This window comes from Zonotrichia albicollis, chromosome 15, assembly GCF_047830755.1.
Source record: "Zonotrichia albicollis isolate bZonAlb1 chromosome 15, bZonAlb1.hap1, whole genome shotgun sequence".
NCBI classification, from domain to species: Eukaryota; Metazoa; Chordata; class Aves; order Passeriformes; family Passerellidae; genus Zonotrichia; species Zonotrichia albicollis.
The window spans coordinates 7,028,909-7,045,665 of NC_133833.1; the positions used below are offsets into that span (position 1 = coordinate 7,028,909).

At 47.5% G+C, this 16,757-nt stretch overlaps 2 protein-coding genes across 16 annotated transcripts; one reads left to right on the forward strand and one right to left on the reverse strand.

The window, feature by feature from the left end:
• Window positions 1-1,108: 1,108 nt before the first annotated feature.
• Window positions 1,109-16,563, forward strand: HNRNPH1 (heterogeneous nuclear ribonucleoprotein H1). Of its 14 annotated transcripts, XM_074552328.1 has the most exons (17): window positions 1,109-1,267; window positions 1,834-1,945; window positions 7,755-7,814; window positions 8,576-8,713; window positions 9,536-9,691; window positions 9,892-10,035; window positions 11,544-11,682; window positions 12,680-12,858; window positions 13,093-13,164; window positions 13,243-13,376; window positions 13,546-13,681; window positions 13,848-13,931; window positions 14,042-14,092; window positions 14,417-14,500; window positions 14,945-15,007; window positions 15,113-15,205; window positions 15,783-16,563. In XM_074552328.1, exons 2-17 carry the CDS (start codon window positions 1,897-1,899, stop codon window positions 15,905-15,907), a joined length of 1,707 nt encoding a protein of 568 aa, XP_074408429.1. In that variant the 5' UTR covers window positions 1,109-1,267; window positions 1,834-1,896; the 3' UTR covers window positions 15,908-16,563. The 14 variants fall into 14 exon arrangements, with proteins under 14 accessions (XP_074408429.1, XP_074408419.1, XP_074408415.1 ...); XM_074552318.1 differs by lacking the exon at window positions 14,945-15,007 and having other exon boundaries at window positions 15,668-16,563; XM_074552314.1 differs by lacking the exon at window positions 14,945-15,007.
• LOC102071164 (deoxycytidine kinase 2) lies at window positions 2,512-7,171 on the reverse strand. 2 transcript variants are annotated; one of them, XM_074552329.1, is made up of 7 exons: window positions 6,880-7,171; window positions 6,161-6,276; window positions 5,573-5,766; window positions 5,211-5,358; window positions 4,864-4,979; window positions 3,427-3,526; window positions 2,512-2,806 (listed from the first exon to the last, which is right to left on the reverse strand). In XM_074552329.1, exons 1-7 carry the CDS (start codon window positions 6,977-6,979, stop codon window positions 2,768-2,770), a joined length of 813 nt encoding a protein of 270 aa, XP_074408430.1. In that variant the 5' UTR covers window positions 6,980-7,171; the 3' UTR covers window positions 2,512-2,767. The 2 variants fall into 2 exon arrangements, with proteins under 2 accessions (XP_074408430.1, XP_074408431.1); XM_074552330.1 differs by lacking the exon at window positions 6,161-6,276 and having other exon boundaries at window positions 6,880-7,145.
• Window positions 16,564-16,757: the final 194 nt, after the last annotated feature.

The window sequence follows — 16,757 nt, forward strand, 5'->3', positions numbered from 1 at the left end:
TCCCTCTGGGCTAGTGCTCACACACTATGAGACCACCCCCATGTACAAAAGCACTTAACCAGCCAGGGCCTCTGAGGAAAAGGGCTGCTCTGTTAGCAGTAATTCCATTTGAATTGTTAATTATTTTTGTCTTTCAAACCAGCATATACATTGGCTAACCAAAGCTCTTCTGATAACTATTTATGTCTTTGCTTGCCCCTGGTGCTCACAGTCACGTTCTTCCCTTGGAAGTGGCTGTACCAAACTCACTGTGGGTTATCTCAAAGGCAGGCTGAGTTTTTTGCCTAAGATTAGTAGCAGATATTTGCAGAAAGAAGTCATATGACCTTTCTTCTAACACTGGAAGGATATGTAGAACTTCTTGTCAGTGTGAACACAGGATAATTTTAATTTCCTAAGAGACCTCTAAAGACAGGTCTTACATCAGAATTCTGTTTAACAAAATAAACATAAGACCAAGAAAATATTAGGCAAATCAGGCTTCATTTCTCACTGTAAATTAGATAGCAAAAGAACAGCCATTACAGCTCTCTTTAAAGCCATTTAATCACGTGGATCATGATGCATAAACAACAGAAAACCCATTTTCTGTCCTTTTTCAAATGCAGTAATGGGGACTAAAAATACCAATCAGGACTAATAAAATGACACATAAGAAACGTACCTCAGTGTATGAACATTAATGCATACTATAAAAAGCCAAAAATTATCATTATCTCACTGCTAGAAACGCAAAGGCCTCAACGGGGATTAGCAAAGGGATTTGCTTTACACTAGCACTCGGCCAGAAACAAAGCTGGAGTCGGTGCCACACCTCCACAGTCCTAAGGTCACCTCTTATCTGTTCAATCCCACAGCAACGCTCCCTTGCAGCTATTTTAACCTGAACCCGCTTCACTCGCGATTTGTTGTGGAGACGGTGGGTCTGCTCGGGAGAGCGCGGTCTGAGGGGACAGAGGGCATGTGAGAACTCCCAGCGCCCACTCGGGGGTTCCAGGGGCAGCTCCGGCCCAGGAACCTCCTGCGCCAAACCCGAACAGCCCCAGCAGCGTCTGAGGGGGCTGCTCGGCCGGGGCCGCCACACGGCGCCCTCGAACGTGCGGGGGAGCTCTCAAGGCCTTCCCCAGCCAGGCCCGCGCAGGCCCCACCGTGCCCGGCCCCCGCCGCGGCGGGAGGCGGAGCCGAGCCCTGCTGACACCGGCGGCGGGCGGTGCTGCAGTGCGCGGAGCCGCCGATCGCTGCCGGAGCCCCGCGGCTGCAGCTCGCCGTGAGCGGGGGTGCCGGGGCAACGGGGACGAGTGGGGGCGCCGGGGCGGGCGTGGGGGGAAGAGACAAGGCGGCCGCCATGTTCTAAAACCGGGGAGCGGAACGGGCGGGGGCGGGACTCGAACCGTAGCCGAGGCCGGCGACAGAGACTCGAACGTGGTTCCCTGGGGACTCGAACCCAGGTCCCCCGGCGAGCGCGGGGGGCACAGGGGCTCGCGGGACCCCCGGGGCGGTCGCGCGCTCCCCCCTCCATTATCCTCTCCCCCCCCCTCCACCGCGCGCGCGGGGGGCCGGACGTGACTGGCTGCGTTCAATTTGTCACGCAGCCATTGGCTGGCGGGGGCGGGCGGCGCGTGACGTCAGCGCGCGGCGCTGCGCGGCCGGCGGCCATTTATAGGCGCGGAACGGGCGCTGCGCAGACGGAGCGAGCGGGCGGTACCGGGAATACCGGCGGCTGTATCGCGGCCCATCCCCGCGGGAGCACCGAGAAACCCCCCGCGGAGCCCCGATCCACCTTTTCCAAGCGCCCCTTCGGCCGCCGCTGAGCTTTTGTTTCTGTTCGCGCAGCGCCTGAGCGCCCCCGCCCAGCTTTGTTCTTCTTGCGGCCCTTGAGGGGAAGGCGCGGCCAAGATGGACCCTTGTCACACCGAGGAGACCGAGGGCGAGATCCCCGGCTTGGGTAAGGCCCAGCGACGGCGGGAGGGAATGGGGTGGCGGGAGGGAAGGGGGGGATGGGGGAAAAGGCGATCGGGCCCTCGTGGTGCCGCCAGGCCGGGCCCGGTGCCGCGGAGGCCTCACGATGGCGCTGGGGGAGGGAGGGAGGGGGGCGGCGGGGACGGGCCCGGCCGCGTGCGCCGCTCAACCCCCCCGGCCGCGTGCGTCGTGTCGGGCGGGGCCGCGGGGGCTCTCCGGGGTCGCTGTCCCGCCTCCACCGCCGCTGCCGCGCCCGCGGCTCCCTCCCCGTGCTGGGGGGGTGGGCGTGAGATCGCCAACGAGATAAGCGTAAATTACAGTTTGTTACAGGTCTAACGTCCAGCCTTAAGTAGCGTAAATCCGGTGGAAACGGCCACTCAGTAAAGCAGAAGTTGAAAGTAAAGGTTTCTGGACGCCATAACAGTCTCGTCTTAAAATGGTGAACCCGTGCCAGTTATTGCAAAACAGCCCTGCTCAGTGCCTGCTATCTGTTTACTGGGTGTCGGCCTCTCGCTGAGCTCCCCCGTGGGGACAGTCACTCGAGAGGCAATATCACTTTAAAATCTTTATTAAACAGCAGAGAATATAAAAGAAAAAAATCAATATCAAAACACCCCATATTTGTTCTTTTCAGCTATAGAAAAAGATTTAGCAAAACACACTGCTCAGACAAGGATAAAAATAAACCCCAAATCATGTTATTACATTTCAGGCTTGCTTTAAAATCAGCTATACAGTTAATGCATTTGTTTTAAGTAAATTTTTAAACACAGATTGTTGAGTGCACTTCATGGACTTGTTATTGGAATTAATTTTCATCTTCTAAAGAAGTCAGAAATGACTTGACCTATTAAAAAAAAAAGCATATGTATTATTTGAGGCATTAAAAGTACCAGGCTTTTCCCTTCATTTGGGAAGAAATTGTCTGTTACTACGGTTTTCCAGTGATGTTTTGCCCCTGTATTTAATTCATGAACTGAAATGCGTGTGGCCTTTCAGAGGGGCAAGGTAGATGGCAAGTCTGACTGTCTGCTTAAAATTAAGCCATTAATTGCTGGTTTCCATGAGGATGTAATGACAAATACCTCCACAATTCATCATTGGGCTCCCCAATTTATTAAGAGCTGTTAAATTGAGGGAATTAGTCTTGTCTTAAAGGAGTCATTCTTCAGTAATCTTAAGCTGATGACCCAGAACAAGATGAAGAAAATGGTTTATAGGGGTTTCCTAGGAGAGCACTTCCTCATGCTTGTAAGTATTAGGTGGAGTTTTTTTTTTCCGTGAACTAGCCGAACAACTCCACCAGAATAAGTCTTGCCTTTCTTAGGAATTGGTAAACACCGTTTTGGCTCTCTGTTCCCTCCTTGTCTCCTCAAATGGTTGTTTACTCTCCCCACTGTTTAGTGGCACTGTGTGCATGATAACTGCAGAAGAGCAGATATAAACCCCCTAATACTTCATACTTACTTTATCAATCAGGTACTCTTGTTTAATCTTGTCGTTCTTAAAATCTTCATTAACATCCAAAACTAGAATAGGAATCTCCTTAATGTTCTCAAAATCAACTCTGTTAAATGGAAAAACATAGTTTGAGTAAAATGACATAAAATACTCTGCATTCAAGACCCTTGCTCTTGGTTACCACAAGCATCTGAAATGTTTAAGCTGGTGCTCCTAACTTAAATATAAAGCTTATGCCAAGTTTGTCCTTAATTGCTCTTAATATATTTCACAAATCTAGACTCTTAGTAATGTACAAGTTAGAGGGGGGATATTTTTAACCTTAATTTCCTTTATCACATTCTTGTAATGGAATCAATAACCAGGAACTGATTTTGTAATTGTAAGATGAAGTATTTTTTTCAAAATCTCCCTTGCCCTGTGTCTCCCCCATTTAATCCACTTACGAAGATGCAGTTTTAAAGCGTCCTTTCACGAGGATGACCTCTTTAACAGGTTATAAGACTGGTATTTATAACGTCTTGGACATAAGCAAAACCATTTTGGCTTCAGTTTAGGAACAGATGGGAGCAGTAGTTTTGTCTTTGTGAGTGTGGAAGGCATTTCTAAAACGCAGTACGTGTGCTGAGCAACATTCTAACTTGTGCTTGCACACTTCAGTTCCTATTCCAGACGCAGGAAGTGCTTCCTTACTGAGTTTGGAGTGAGTACACAATGTAAACATTCCCAAAATTGCACACTGTGCACTGCCTTCTGTCTCCTAAGCATTTGGATCATCCTAGGTGAAACTTCAGCAAGTAGATCAAACTGATAATGTACTTTTCCTGGAATTGTAGTGCTTCCCCTTCAGTAGAATATTTTGGACTCCTCTAGGGAAAAATGTAGGGTCTGTTTTCATGTTCAGATTCTTTAGATGGGAAAGCCAGTAAGAGTCAATAAGGAGCTTAAGAGAAGGTGTATAGAGATCACTCAGTTGCTAATTAGGCTTCTTGTGTGTAACAGCTCTCCCAAAAGCCTTTCTGATTATGGTTTAAATTTAAGTTAGGATTAATATTTAAACTTTGTTGAAATGCAGTCCTGCTAGTTTAAAGGTATTGGGGCCTTGTTTGCCTCTTACATTGCAACAGAAACTGCACGTTGAGAAATGTATGTGATTGGCCCCATACCACCATTTTCAGTGTCTTATTCCTGAGTCTTTCCAATTAGCAAAATCCATATCCTTGCCAGAGTTACAAGGAAGCTTTCTAGTTGAAGCTAATGCTTAACAAAGGTTTCAAATTAGATTGAGTTTCATCCCTTGGAACCTGAAGTGTGAATAAATATGAGTGTATCCAACTGCCTGAGTGAAACTAGACTTGCAGTAAACTCGATAAAACTAAAGCTTTAAGGTAGGAAAGAGCCTTGCCTGCAAGTTGAAACTTGCTACAGAAAATGGGTTCCTACCTCATAGTCCTTTCATGAAGCCAGGTTTCATGTTTATAGTGGAGGTTTTCCAAATACTCAAGCTCGATTCCTTGCTCCTCTTTTCTGCCCCTCATCTGTAGCCTTTCCATGCATTTCTGGGGAAAAAAAATATAAACCTGGTCATTAATCATGTGTTGTAGGTTAAAGCAGCTAAACGGATCAAGTGGCCCTTAATTTGGAAGGACTAATGCTAGACATTAGTGAGCATTAATTTTAAATGGTTGGCTGAACATAAACGAGTTAAATCTAGAATAACTTTTTTGTACCCTCTTAAGCCTGTGGAAGATGAAACTGGAACTGAGAAATCTCCATTTTAGTGAGCATACCTGAGGTGTGGTTCTGAGATAGATCATGCCATCCAGTTCTATATCTGATTGAAACTGATTCAAAAGCCATGTGTGCCAGTCCTGATAAATAGACCACTCTGTTTCATTAATACTTCCAGACTCGAACAGGTTAGAAGCAAACACGTATCTGCAATGAAAGAAATCACTCTTATGCCAGGAATGACAAAAGTGAGCTACTAAAACACTGTCGGCAGAACAGAATGATGGTATTGAAAAAAAAGCCTTAATCAAGCCTGCTTCCCCCTTGCAGGTATTAGTTTAAATATCAAGTGTTTCCTCAGCTCCATGTCTTTAAAAGACCTGGAAATTGTTATTTTGAGTTCTTGCCATGCTGTAATTACCTGTCACTGTACACAGATCTTTCAAAAAATTGCACTGGATGTTCTGCTTCGTACAGCTTGGCTGAGAGAGGTTTTAATTGGGCTTTTACTCGGCTCAAGCAGGCATAAGTCTGAAATGTGTAAGCCCATCTTGAGGGTTTGTCATACAGCATTTGAAGTAAGTTTCCTCCACTCTTCTGAGATGTTGAAAGTTCCTAAAAGGCAAGAGCAAAAAGTTAATATGAACCTACTGCTTTTCTCAATCCAGAATTCTGATATGTTTAAGTAAGAATTCATGGCTTTCTTTTTATTACCAAGAAAATGCTTAGGCATTGGGATCTAAGAGACTTTCCTCAGGTGATGGTGGTTTTCATGACAGTGTCTTTGAGCAGTTTCCAGATTTTAGTGTGATTCCCGTGGAGTAGGGTATGTGGTTTGGAATATACGTTCAGTAGTATCTTGCCTTTACCATTTGAGTGCCTGACCAACTGTGGTATGATAGTGGGGATGACTCTGGCTGCTGCAGACTAAGTATAGCTGGATTCTGGCATAACTCCCTGGCTGAGGAGCTCCCTGCAGTTTCTTCCGGCCCAAATCCAGCGCACCTACCTTATACTCATCCTCGGCTGTCTGGATGTTGCACCACTTAGCGATGGGCTCGGGGATGATCTCCCACTCATCGCTGTGTTTCTCCAGCAGCCTGACAAACGTTGACTTCCCCGCAGCTGCGGAAGATTAGAGCAGTTCACAAAGGGCTGGGGGTTGATAGCTCTGCTGCTGCTGACGGACTGGGGCAGTTTGAGGGTTGCTAGCATTTGTTGGGGCGCGGGGCCGGCCAGGTCCGCCGCGGAGCGAACTGCGCTAATCTTTCTCGCCAGAGGGGCCGCGCCCGGCCGGGCGGGTGATAAGGGCGGCCGAGGAGCAGCCGACATTTTAGAGCTGCTGTGGCGGGCGGAGCTTAGCGGGGAGAGCGAGGGAGCGGCCGCGCAGGCGCTGGGACTTGGCGCGGGCGGGAGCGTACGAGCGCTGCAGGCCGGGCCGGGGGGACACCGGGGCTTTGTGCTCCCGAGCCCGCCCCGCGCCTCGGTGTCACTGACGGGGCACCCTGTTCGGGGAGCTCCCCATCCGCCCCAGCCTCGCTCCGGCTTCATGTCCCGGTGCGACTCTGCCCGCAGAGCCGGGGGTACAAGCGCCGCAGCCACCCCTCTCTCTCTTTGTCTCCCCCGGCGTCCCAACCCCTTGGGTGCTCCCGGCCTGACACCCCCCACCTTCCCCCAGACTCCCCTACCACCCCGAGCCGCCCCCCGCACCCTCTCCGCCGAGCTCACCGATGTTCCCCTCGATGGAAATCTTCCTGAGGCGCTTCTGGAAGCTGGATTCGAGGGAGCCGGCGGGGCTCTGGCAGTGCCGCTTGGCGGGGGTAGACATGGCGGTGCCGAGCGGGAACTCAAGGGGTTCCCGGCTGCTCCAGCGCACTTTAAGCGTCCCGCCAGGCGGGTGGGCGGGATGGCCGCTTCCCGCCAGTCCTCCCCGGGAAGAGGCGGAGGCGCTGCCCCCTCCCCCGCCTCTCCTGCCCAGCTCCCGCCGCCGCGGTGTTACAAAATGGGCGTTCGGCGAGTGAAATGGAGAAGAGACCTTTGAGCAGGAAGTGACTGTAGCGCGGTTCCACTTACTGATCTAATTTGCATTTCTGTAAACGAGTTCGCCATGTTGTTTGATTTACTTACGTAAACTTGAGCATGCACTTAAAAAATTTAAAAGCCTCCAGCTGTGGGGGTGGGGTGGTTGTTAGTAGTCCAGAACATGTAATAAGAGGTGAGGCAATGTAGGCTCACAGTCTGTTTTGGTACTGACGGGAGAAGAAACACTCGTGCATGAATGGCTTTCATCCGGAGACTACTCAGAGCAGCTTCTGGGCTCCAGATACCAATGTCGGGGCTCCAGGAGCCTGCTTAACTCTAGGCAGGGGTCCTCTATCAACTGTGCAGGCTAGTTGAAACATGAGCTGGTTATCCAAGGGGAAAGGGGATGAAGGATTCTTAGATGAGTTATTCCAATTTCCTCCTTCCTCCTTGGTAATACAAGGTGAAATTTAGCTAGGTCTGGTGTGTTTGGAGGAAATGGGAGGGAATTAACTTTTCCGTTCTTTTATATAATTGTGACCCATTGTCTCTTCTTTCCCCATCTCCTCCAAACACACCAGGCTTCAGTGACCGAAGCGAGCAGATTGTTTCACGTGGGGTAGCGTCAGCCTTTGAAGCTGGTAAGTGCCAGTTCGCGCACCGGTGTGCGCAGCCAGAGCGCTCCGCTGTCCGCGCCACGCGGGAGCCGCGGCGGGCCGGGGCGGGGGCGGCAGCGCGCGGGGCACGCGCAGTGCGGCGAGCGGCGCCCAGGGCGCGCGGGGCCGGGGCTTTGTTCGGCGCGGCGGGCGGGCGGCGCGTGCGCACAGGCGGCGCGCGGGTCCCGGGGGTGGGGCCGGGCCCACCGGGGCACATGCGCCCCGCACCCACCCCGGCCACGCTGCGGCCGGTCCCGTGCTCGGCGGAGGCTCGCGGTTCTCGGTGCCCTCTGGTTACACGGCCCTCCCTGCGAACCGGGCACGGGCGCTGCGCCATCGTCGGGGGCCGCGGGCCTGCCAGGGCGGCGTCTGGGACCGCGCTCTTTGTGCGGAGGAAGGCCCGGCCCAGCGGAAGCGGGAGCACCCGCCGCCATTTCCTAGCGCGCTCTCGCTGCAGGCTCGCCCGCTCGCTGCCGCCTGACCGGGACTAGGCGCTCTCCGGACAGTGGATCAGGCTCGGAGCCCTAGAACCAGCGCGGAGCCCCACCATGTGTGCGTGCGGGGAAGGGGCAGGGCGCGGGCCGGGGGCGGGAGCGGCGCCGTGTGTGTGAGGCGGCAGCGGCCGAGGCAGAGGAGGATCAGGGAGGGCCGGGACACAGGCCAGGGGGGCCGCCGGGCGCTCTGAGGGGGTGCGGGTGGCGGCCGTGCTGAGCAGCATCTCAAAGGGCCCATTCTGGTCTTTCCAGCAACCACAGAAGCAGAGACAGAGCAGAGCCTTACCCCCAATGTGATGCTTAACACAGAGAGCAGCGAGGGATACGTGGTGAAAGTCCGGGGGCTGCCTTGGTCTTGCTCCACCGAGGAGGTGCAGAGATTCTTCTCCGGTAAGTGGGGCTGTGGGAGAGGGGTCGGGCTCTGCTGTCAATTCTGTGTCACTCCCAGAGACACTGTGGTAATGCTGTAGTGAGCACTTGCAGGAGGCATTCAGTAGCCAGTGCAGTTTGTTATGCAACAAGTGCTTCAGCCAGAACCTGGGGTGCAAAGCCATGTTAATGCTAGCAGGAACTCATTATTAAGGGGCTTCGTTTGAGTTGCTGGGATAGCCACAACTGCCTTTGCTGCTTGAGTAACCAGGAGAGAGAAGGTTCAGTTTTAAAGAAAGTTCAACCTGAAGTAAGAATTATAAAGCTAAATCCCAGCAGACTCATGTTATTGGGACAATACGAGTGTTCAGTGTGTGTATGCTTCCCCAGATAAATAGTATTCTGCAGTAATAAATAGTGGTGATAAATACATGCTTTCTGCAGTGACTGGACCTTTTAAAACTGCTTCTGGAATTTGATGTATTTGATTTTGTTCTGATTTAGTTTATTATCCTTAGACTGATTTTTACTGTTCCTTATTTCAGGCTAATAAGAGTTAAGATCAAAAGCAGATAGCGTGTTCACCTTGAGGCAGAAGAGCTTTGGAAATAGTTAATTTGCAATTATCATTTATCTGCAGGTTTGACTAGAATGGGAACTTTAGTTAGTGTCTTCTTTAATTGGTCATTTTAAAGTTGCATTGCAACAGAAATGGTGCTGGTTTTGTTGTTATGATATAATTGATACTCAGTACATTTTTGGTTTTAGGCTCTCTGAAACTTCGAAAGTAACACTGTTCCTGTAGTAATTAAAGTAATTCTGACCTTTCTGTTTGATTTTCAGATTGCAAAATTCTGAACGGGGCTCTGGGTATCCGTTTCATCTACACCAGGGAGGGCAGACCAAGTGGAGAAGCATTTGCTGAACTTGAGTCAGAGGAGGATGTGAAATTGGCCCTGAAAAAAGACAGAGAAACAATGGGACACAGATACGTTGAAGGTTTGACTCAGTTGGTCTAGTAACTGACTACACTGTGTTTGTGCTTGATGGGTTTTTGGTTAATTGCATTTTTTGTCTCTCTAAAATGCATGTGAAAGGACAAATGGACTTGCATATCATAAGTTGACTAGTTTCAAGGCAAATAACTTTAAAACCTTTACCTTACTCCAGAATGCATTAATTCTAAGTGCCTTTTACAGTTTTCAAGTCAAACAACGTTGAAATGGATTGGGTTCTGAAGCATACTGGTCCCAACAGCCCTGATACAGCTAATGATGGTTTTGTACGTCTTAGAGGACTCCCATTTGGCTGTAGTAAAGAAGAAATTGTACAGTTTTTTTCAGGTATGTGGGATAAAAGTAGTAGCTATAGCACTATTGGTTTATGCTAAAAGTACCCCAACAAACCAAACAGGCATGGATTGCCCAGTAGTACATCCAACAGTATTATCATGGGTATTAAAAATAAATAAAGCAATTCTTCATTAGTTTTCTGGGCATGAAGAACCCTTTGGATCACTTCCTAAAATACTTGATAAAGTAAATAATTTAGAGAATGCCAAAAAAAGGTGCTTGAGTTTATACTTGGTGGGACATGCTGTTCCAAGAAAGGATTATAGAAAAGTATCTTGCTTTCCAAATAAAGCTGAACAGTTCATGTGGGAGGCTGCTTCCACCCCTGGCCTGGGATGATTGGCCCTGGTTGGTGAAGGATGTAGATCACACTCACCACTGGGCCCTGTGTGAGGAGCCAGGTTCTCAGTAAAGGGCCCATGACCTCTTCCCAATATAGAGTTAGTATTGAATGAAATGCAGAGAAAACCTGCTGACCTCTACCCAAATAGAGATCTACAGATTTGCCCCTTTCTCTTCCTATGGGGATAAAAAACCCACCAGACCCTTGATGTTGCCTAGCTCAAAGTTTTTATGGATGAAGAGATAATGCCTTGTTTTGACTAATTTTTACTTTCTTTGCAGCTGTTTTATGTTTACAAACTGGAATTAGACTATTAAAATGTCTAAGAATGGAATCTGTTGTTTGTTTAGGATTTCATTTGTTACTATTTTCAAAAATACTAGATTTCTAAATGCTTTGCTGTTACAAGATATGATGAAGCTTGTTGTTTTGCTTTAAAATACAGTAGAAACATTTCCAGGTTTACAATCTCAGAACTTGTTTTTTTTTTTTTTTTTCTTTTTTGAATTGGTGATATGAACAAGAGTAATTTCTAAGCATGTACATTTTAAGCTGTTCTTTTCTTACATGGTGAAGTAATTCAAGTTTTTTAAGTTGTTTATGTGCTTAATGTACAAAATGTGTCTCTTCTGTTCAGGAACTAATACTTTAAAATTACTTCATGATTTTTTTCTTAATTAAGCACTCTTAAAGATAAAAAAATTGATGAAACTTGATATTTGCATAAGACTAATTATTTTACATGACTTCTAGTAAAATTACTTGTTCTGTATAAAGCTGTTTAACTTGCTGTGTTTGAATTTAAGTTCTCTTAAAAAGTTCATCTTAAATACTTTCACAGAATTGCCGAGGTTTGTAATGATGTGTGAAGTTCTTAACTCACCCTGCATTAGATGCCTTCTCTGAGGGGCTGTCCCTGACCCTCAGAGCATTTCTGAGCTCTGCAGGGTGGGTTAAGAACCTGAACTGAATGGTATGTGATCGTGGAGCTCTTTGTTGAAGTGCCTTTTTTTATTCTGGTGTTCTAGAATCAACATACCATTCTCTTAAAAGTGTTTGAATTCTGGTGTTTTTAAAGCTATAAGAAAAAACTCATGACTGGGCTTGTGATGTTAATATTGCCCCCCTACTGGGGTTATTTGTCCTTGGGTTGAAGGGTTGGAAATCGTGCCAAATGGGATAACATTGCCGGTGGACTTCCAGGGGAGGAGTACGGGGGAGGCCTTCGTGCAGTTTGCTTCACAGGAAATAGCTGAAAAGGCTCTAAAGAAACACAAGGAAAGAATAGGGCACAGGTGGGGATGGATGGTTGGTTGGCTCTGTCACTTTTCTTATGGTAAACCATTAAATCCATATTCTCTCTTCTGAAAGCGTTAACACCCAAATCAAAATAGTAATTGTGGTCTCTGACTTGGTGATGAGTAAAGATATTGATTGCTGCAGTGTGTGTGGCACAGACTGTTTAGATCTACTCAAATACAAGATAAAATTGGACTAAACTAAAATGTGCTTTGGAAAATTGAGTAATAAGACATTCAAAACTATAGCTTGGAAATGACAAAGTTGAGAGACTATGGCTTTAACTTCTCAAATAGCACAAATTCTGCCTTTAGCTCTAAAGACATGCACAGTATTCTTACTACCATAAGAAAATGTGATACTTTCTAAACTTGTTTTATAAGTTGAAATGTAACAAATTTACTTACTTGTATTAATCTTCAATGTAATAAGCATAGCTTTCAAGAAATTGTCACAAAGGGTTTTTATTCAATTTTACTTGTGACTATTTATCATTGAAGCATGCACCTTTTGCCTACGCTGAATCACTGAAGCATAGGCTGGGTTCAGTAGTACATGCAGAGCTTTTTCTGGCATCCTGATGGGTTAAACTCTTGGTGGAGATCGGGTTTTTAACCCTCTGTTTCTGTTGCCTTGAGCAACAGTGCTGAGTTGAGTGGACACTGGTCCCTCCTACATTGTTTGACTAACATTTTAAATTGGGGGGAGGTGGGTGGGGAATCAGTATTGCTCCCCCACCCTTAAGGCTGGGATACTGCAAAGTATGAGGAGCACATAAACCCTTCAGTAATTTTAATTTCTTGAAAATACACTGATTTAAATGTAATGTAGTGCTAATAATAGAAAGTCATTGCCTACATAACGTAAAGAAACCTGGCTTAAAATTAACTGCCAGTGTCAAGGCTATGACTAAATGGCTTGTTGTAATGTGAAGTTGTGAGGTGTTTGTGGAAGGAACCAAAGACTGACTTGTCCCTGTGCAAACGCTCGTAGGTACATTGAGATCTTCAAGAGCAGCCGAGCAGAGGTGCGCACTCACTACGACCCTCCCCGCAAGCTGCTGGCCATGCAGAGACCGGGTCCGTATGACAGGCCCGGCCTGACGCGCGGGTACAACAGTCTGGGTAGAGGAAGTAGCTTGGAGAGAATGAGGCGTGGAGCCTACGGAGGAGGTAAGTGCCCGGGGGCCCAGGGAGCTGCTCCTTTGAAAAGCAGCAACTCTTGGACCTGGTAGTGTCTCCCCAGCTGTGTATGTGTCCTTGGCCTTAATTCTTGTAGAAGAAATGAAATGTTGTAGTAGTCGTTGTTTGCAGTGTGTACTGTGTATTTGGATCTTTCTGTAGTCGAAATGAAAGTTTATTTGAAACTTTGTGTAGTTGAAATGAACATGTCCAATCTGTTTCTAGGTTATGGAGGTTATGATGACTACAATGGGTATAATGATGGCTATGGGTTTGGTTCTGATAGATTTGGAAGAGGTAAGGATCTCTAATAGGAACAGTAACTGAACTTACGACATGTCCCAAAAGAAACTAAAATACATCTGAAAGACCTAGAATGGACTCTTTTCTCCGCAGGGATGTCGGACCACAGGTACGGCGACGGATCGTCCACCTTCCAGAGCACGACCGGCCACTGCGTCCACATGCGAGGTCTGCCCTACCGAGCCACGGAGAACGACATCTACAACGTGAGTGCCACATGTGCTGCTCCCCCGTGCATGGCTCTGGGTCCCGGGCTCCTTGTGGGGACATAGCAGCTGCTCTGCAGCTGCAGTGTTCCTCTGGAGAAAATGGCTTGTTGTAAACCCAAGCTGTTGCATTGGTGCGTTTTAATCTGTGTGACTGTTCCGTGTGTAGTTCTTCTCACCTCTGAACCCTGTAAGAGTACACATTGAAATCGGACCAGATGGCAGAGTAACCGGAGAGGCAGACGTTGAATTTGCTACTCACGAGGACGCAGTGGCTGCCATGTCCAAAGACAAAGCAAATATGCGTAAGTCTGACTGCTCGAGAGAGGTGGCTTTGGGGAGCTGCCAGCACTGGTGTAGTGCATCTGCTGCAACTGGAATGCCAAAGATACCACTGCAGCTTCACTTGCAGTGAGACAAGCTGCCTGGTTTGGTGTGATATGCTCTCATGGGAGAACTTTATTCTTGCAGAACACAGATATGTAGAGCTCTTCCTGAATTCTACAGCAGGAGGAACTGGTGGCGCCTATGGCAGTCAGATGATGGGAGCAATGGGTATGTAACTGTCTCACTGCACTTGGAAGCTGGCTCGTTTTGTACAGCTCCTGCTTTATTGTGTGCCTGGCATCAAAACTGAAATTCAACATTCTGTCTTAATCACACAGTCAAGGAGTCGGAAGGGGTAGTCCAGGATTGGAACACTAGCACATTGCCAGGTATATAATCCTTTTGGGAATACATTTGAGCTTTAATAGGTTGAATAAACTTGTGGTGCTGAGTGTGGTGTGCTTGTGGGATGAGTGGCTTTGGGAGTGTGGTAGTGCAGAATTGGGGAGATACCTGTCCTTATTCTCCTTCCCCTTCCCTATTGGGGGATACCAGAACATGGTTCGGTGATGGAGGATGTATCTGTGGCATGTGACCTGCCATTCAAGCTGAGTCTTGGTGGTGAGAGAGAGATATTTGGAATTGGGAGAAATTGTCTGAATTGCTCTGGCAAACTCCAAAATTGTTTAAAAATTTAAAATGTGTGTTTGCAGCACAAGTCTTAAATGCCTGTTGCTGTTATGCCTCTAAGACAGATACCCTCCTGACACCCAGCTGGGCTGGTTACGGAGATGAAGGTGGGGTTGGTTTCTGGGGGGCTCCGTTCTCTCGAGGGTGCTGGGGTGGGGGGGTGTGGATGCACTGCTGCTTTTATAGTATTTGTGTACAAAATGTTTATAGTTCTAATGCTGATATTTAAACTACAGAAAGGGGTGTTAGGCAAGTGATGAGGTTAAGAGCAGTTTGTTTAAACAGAGGTATCTGTGTGTGAGCCACACGACTGCTGTGATGTGATGCACAATCAGTCTGGGGCAGGAATAAGTCTGTCAGGACCATGTACACATGAGTGACTCCAGTTAATGAACTTCTGTGCTTCTGGAAGGCCAGCACTCAGTGTGAGGTCCCTTATAGCCAAGCTTAAGTTTTTTGGGGTGTGTTACAGTGCAGATTGATCCTGTTTAGTATAGTCCACAGAAATTGTAAAAGTAATTTCTAAAGTTCTTGTTGCTGCTTGATTGCAGGGATGTCTTTAGAAACCCCATCACTTTCCTTGAGCATGTTAAACTTCCCTTGGTGTGAGCAAGGTAGTGCCAGAGTGCAGGGGCTGTTGGTTGGGTGAGGGCTGGGTTTGTTAAAGATGAGCAGATCTTGACCGGCAAGTTCTTAATGTTTTTACCCTTAACTTAAAGGGAGCCAATCCAGTTATGGTGCTCCAGGCAACCAGCAGCTGAGTGGGGGCTATGGAGGAGGATATGGAGGTCAAAGCAGCATGAGTGGCTATGGTAAGAGCATTTCTTTGCTGCTTTCCATTGGGCCAGGTGCAGCTGGCTTAACATGCCCTTCACTGGTGTTAAAGGGTTGTGATATAACCTGGGCAGCACAGGCTCTGAAAGTTAAAGGTGTGGCTGCTGTGAATTTTGGGGAATGGGGGGATCGATTCAAAGCTGCAATGGGGACCTGTGGGGGGGAAATGTGGGAAACTATTCTGGAAGGGGCAGGAAATGCCAGTCTCAGACTTGCATTGCTCTGATCACTTTTCTTAACCCAAAAGCTGGAGACCAGCTTTGTTTATTATTTAAACACAGTACAAATGGGGGAGGGGGTCATGGGAGGCTGGGTCCTCCCTATTCCCCCAGAGCAGTGGTAAAGCTCTGGCTTGGGAAGGGGGTGATGCAGAGCTCGTGCTGTCGTTGAACATCCGGTAACTGGCTTTGGGTACGGAGCTGTAAACTGACACTTTGCAGCGTTGGGCACGGTAGACGGTATTTACGAGGTGGCCCAGCAAGGACAGGCGTTGGGGCAAGGATGCTTCGAGTCGGCCTGAGGCAGCTGTGAACCTGCTGTCGGTTTCCCCCTCAGACCCCGGGAGCCAGGGCGCCATGAACAGCAGCTACTACAGCAGTGGGAACCGCGCATCCATGGGAGTGAACGGCATGGGCGGCATGTCCAACATGTCCAACATGAGTGGTGGCTGGGGAATGTAACCAATCGCTGACTTTTGGTCACATCTTTTTTAAAAAACAAAAAAACAAAAAACTAAGTTTAACAGTTTTGCAATACGAGCTTGTGATTTATGCTTTACTGTAAGTGAATTCAGGATTGTTTTAAAACCTTTCAGGTGCAGTATTTTTGAACATACAGAAATGAACATTCATCTAGGATGTAATAACCAAGTAAAGACTATAACTGTTAAACAATTTGAAGCGTTTCTCAAGTTAGTTTTGTTGTAGGAGTGTATTTAAGCAGTAAGCGTATTTAGGTTAAAGCTGTTTGAATTATGTTAAATGTTGCTCTTATACCATATTACATCCAACACTGTTTTGAATACATGTTGAAAGAGACATGCTTTTTTGTAAAGAACCAATATAGGAGCTGTGTCTGAAAATCAAAGTGAACATTTGGCATGTTAGTTCTAGTTTATTTCTTTTAATATCCTGTAAGGCATGTTAAAGCTTTTTTTTTTTTAAGTTAATGGGGGAAACATGTTGAGACGCAATACGGCTACTTTAGGATTTTGGTCTTGGTGTTCGTATAAAATTCTGAGGCCTTGATTTAATCTTTCATTGTATTGTGATTTCCTTTTTAGGTGTATTGCGCTAAGTGAAACTTGTTAAATAAATCTTCCTTTTAAAAACTGGAACTCACTCCTTCTTGACCTCCTGCTTCTTGTAACCACACTTGCACCCATGTCCTCTGACTGTTGTGCCCTTGCCCTGCAGCTGCCACACAGTGGCTCAAATGACCCATAAACTGTAACAGTGACAGCTGGGGGGGAGCTGAGGCAATCCCCCCTGCTGCTGGGGGTGCCCAGTGGGTGTTGGTTCAAAGCACTGC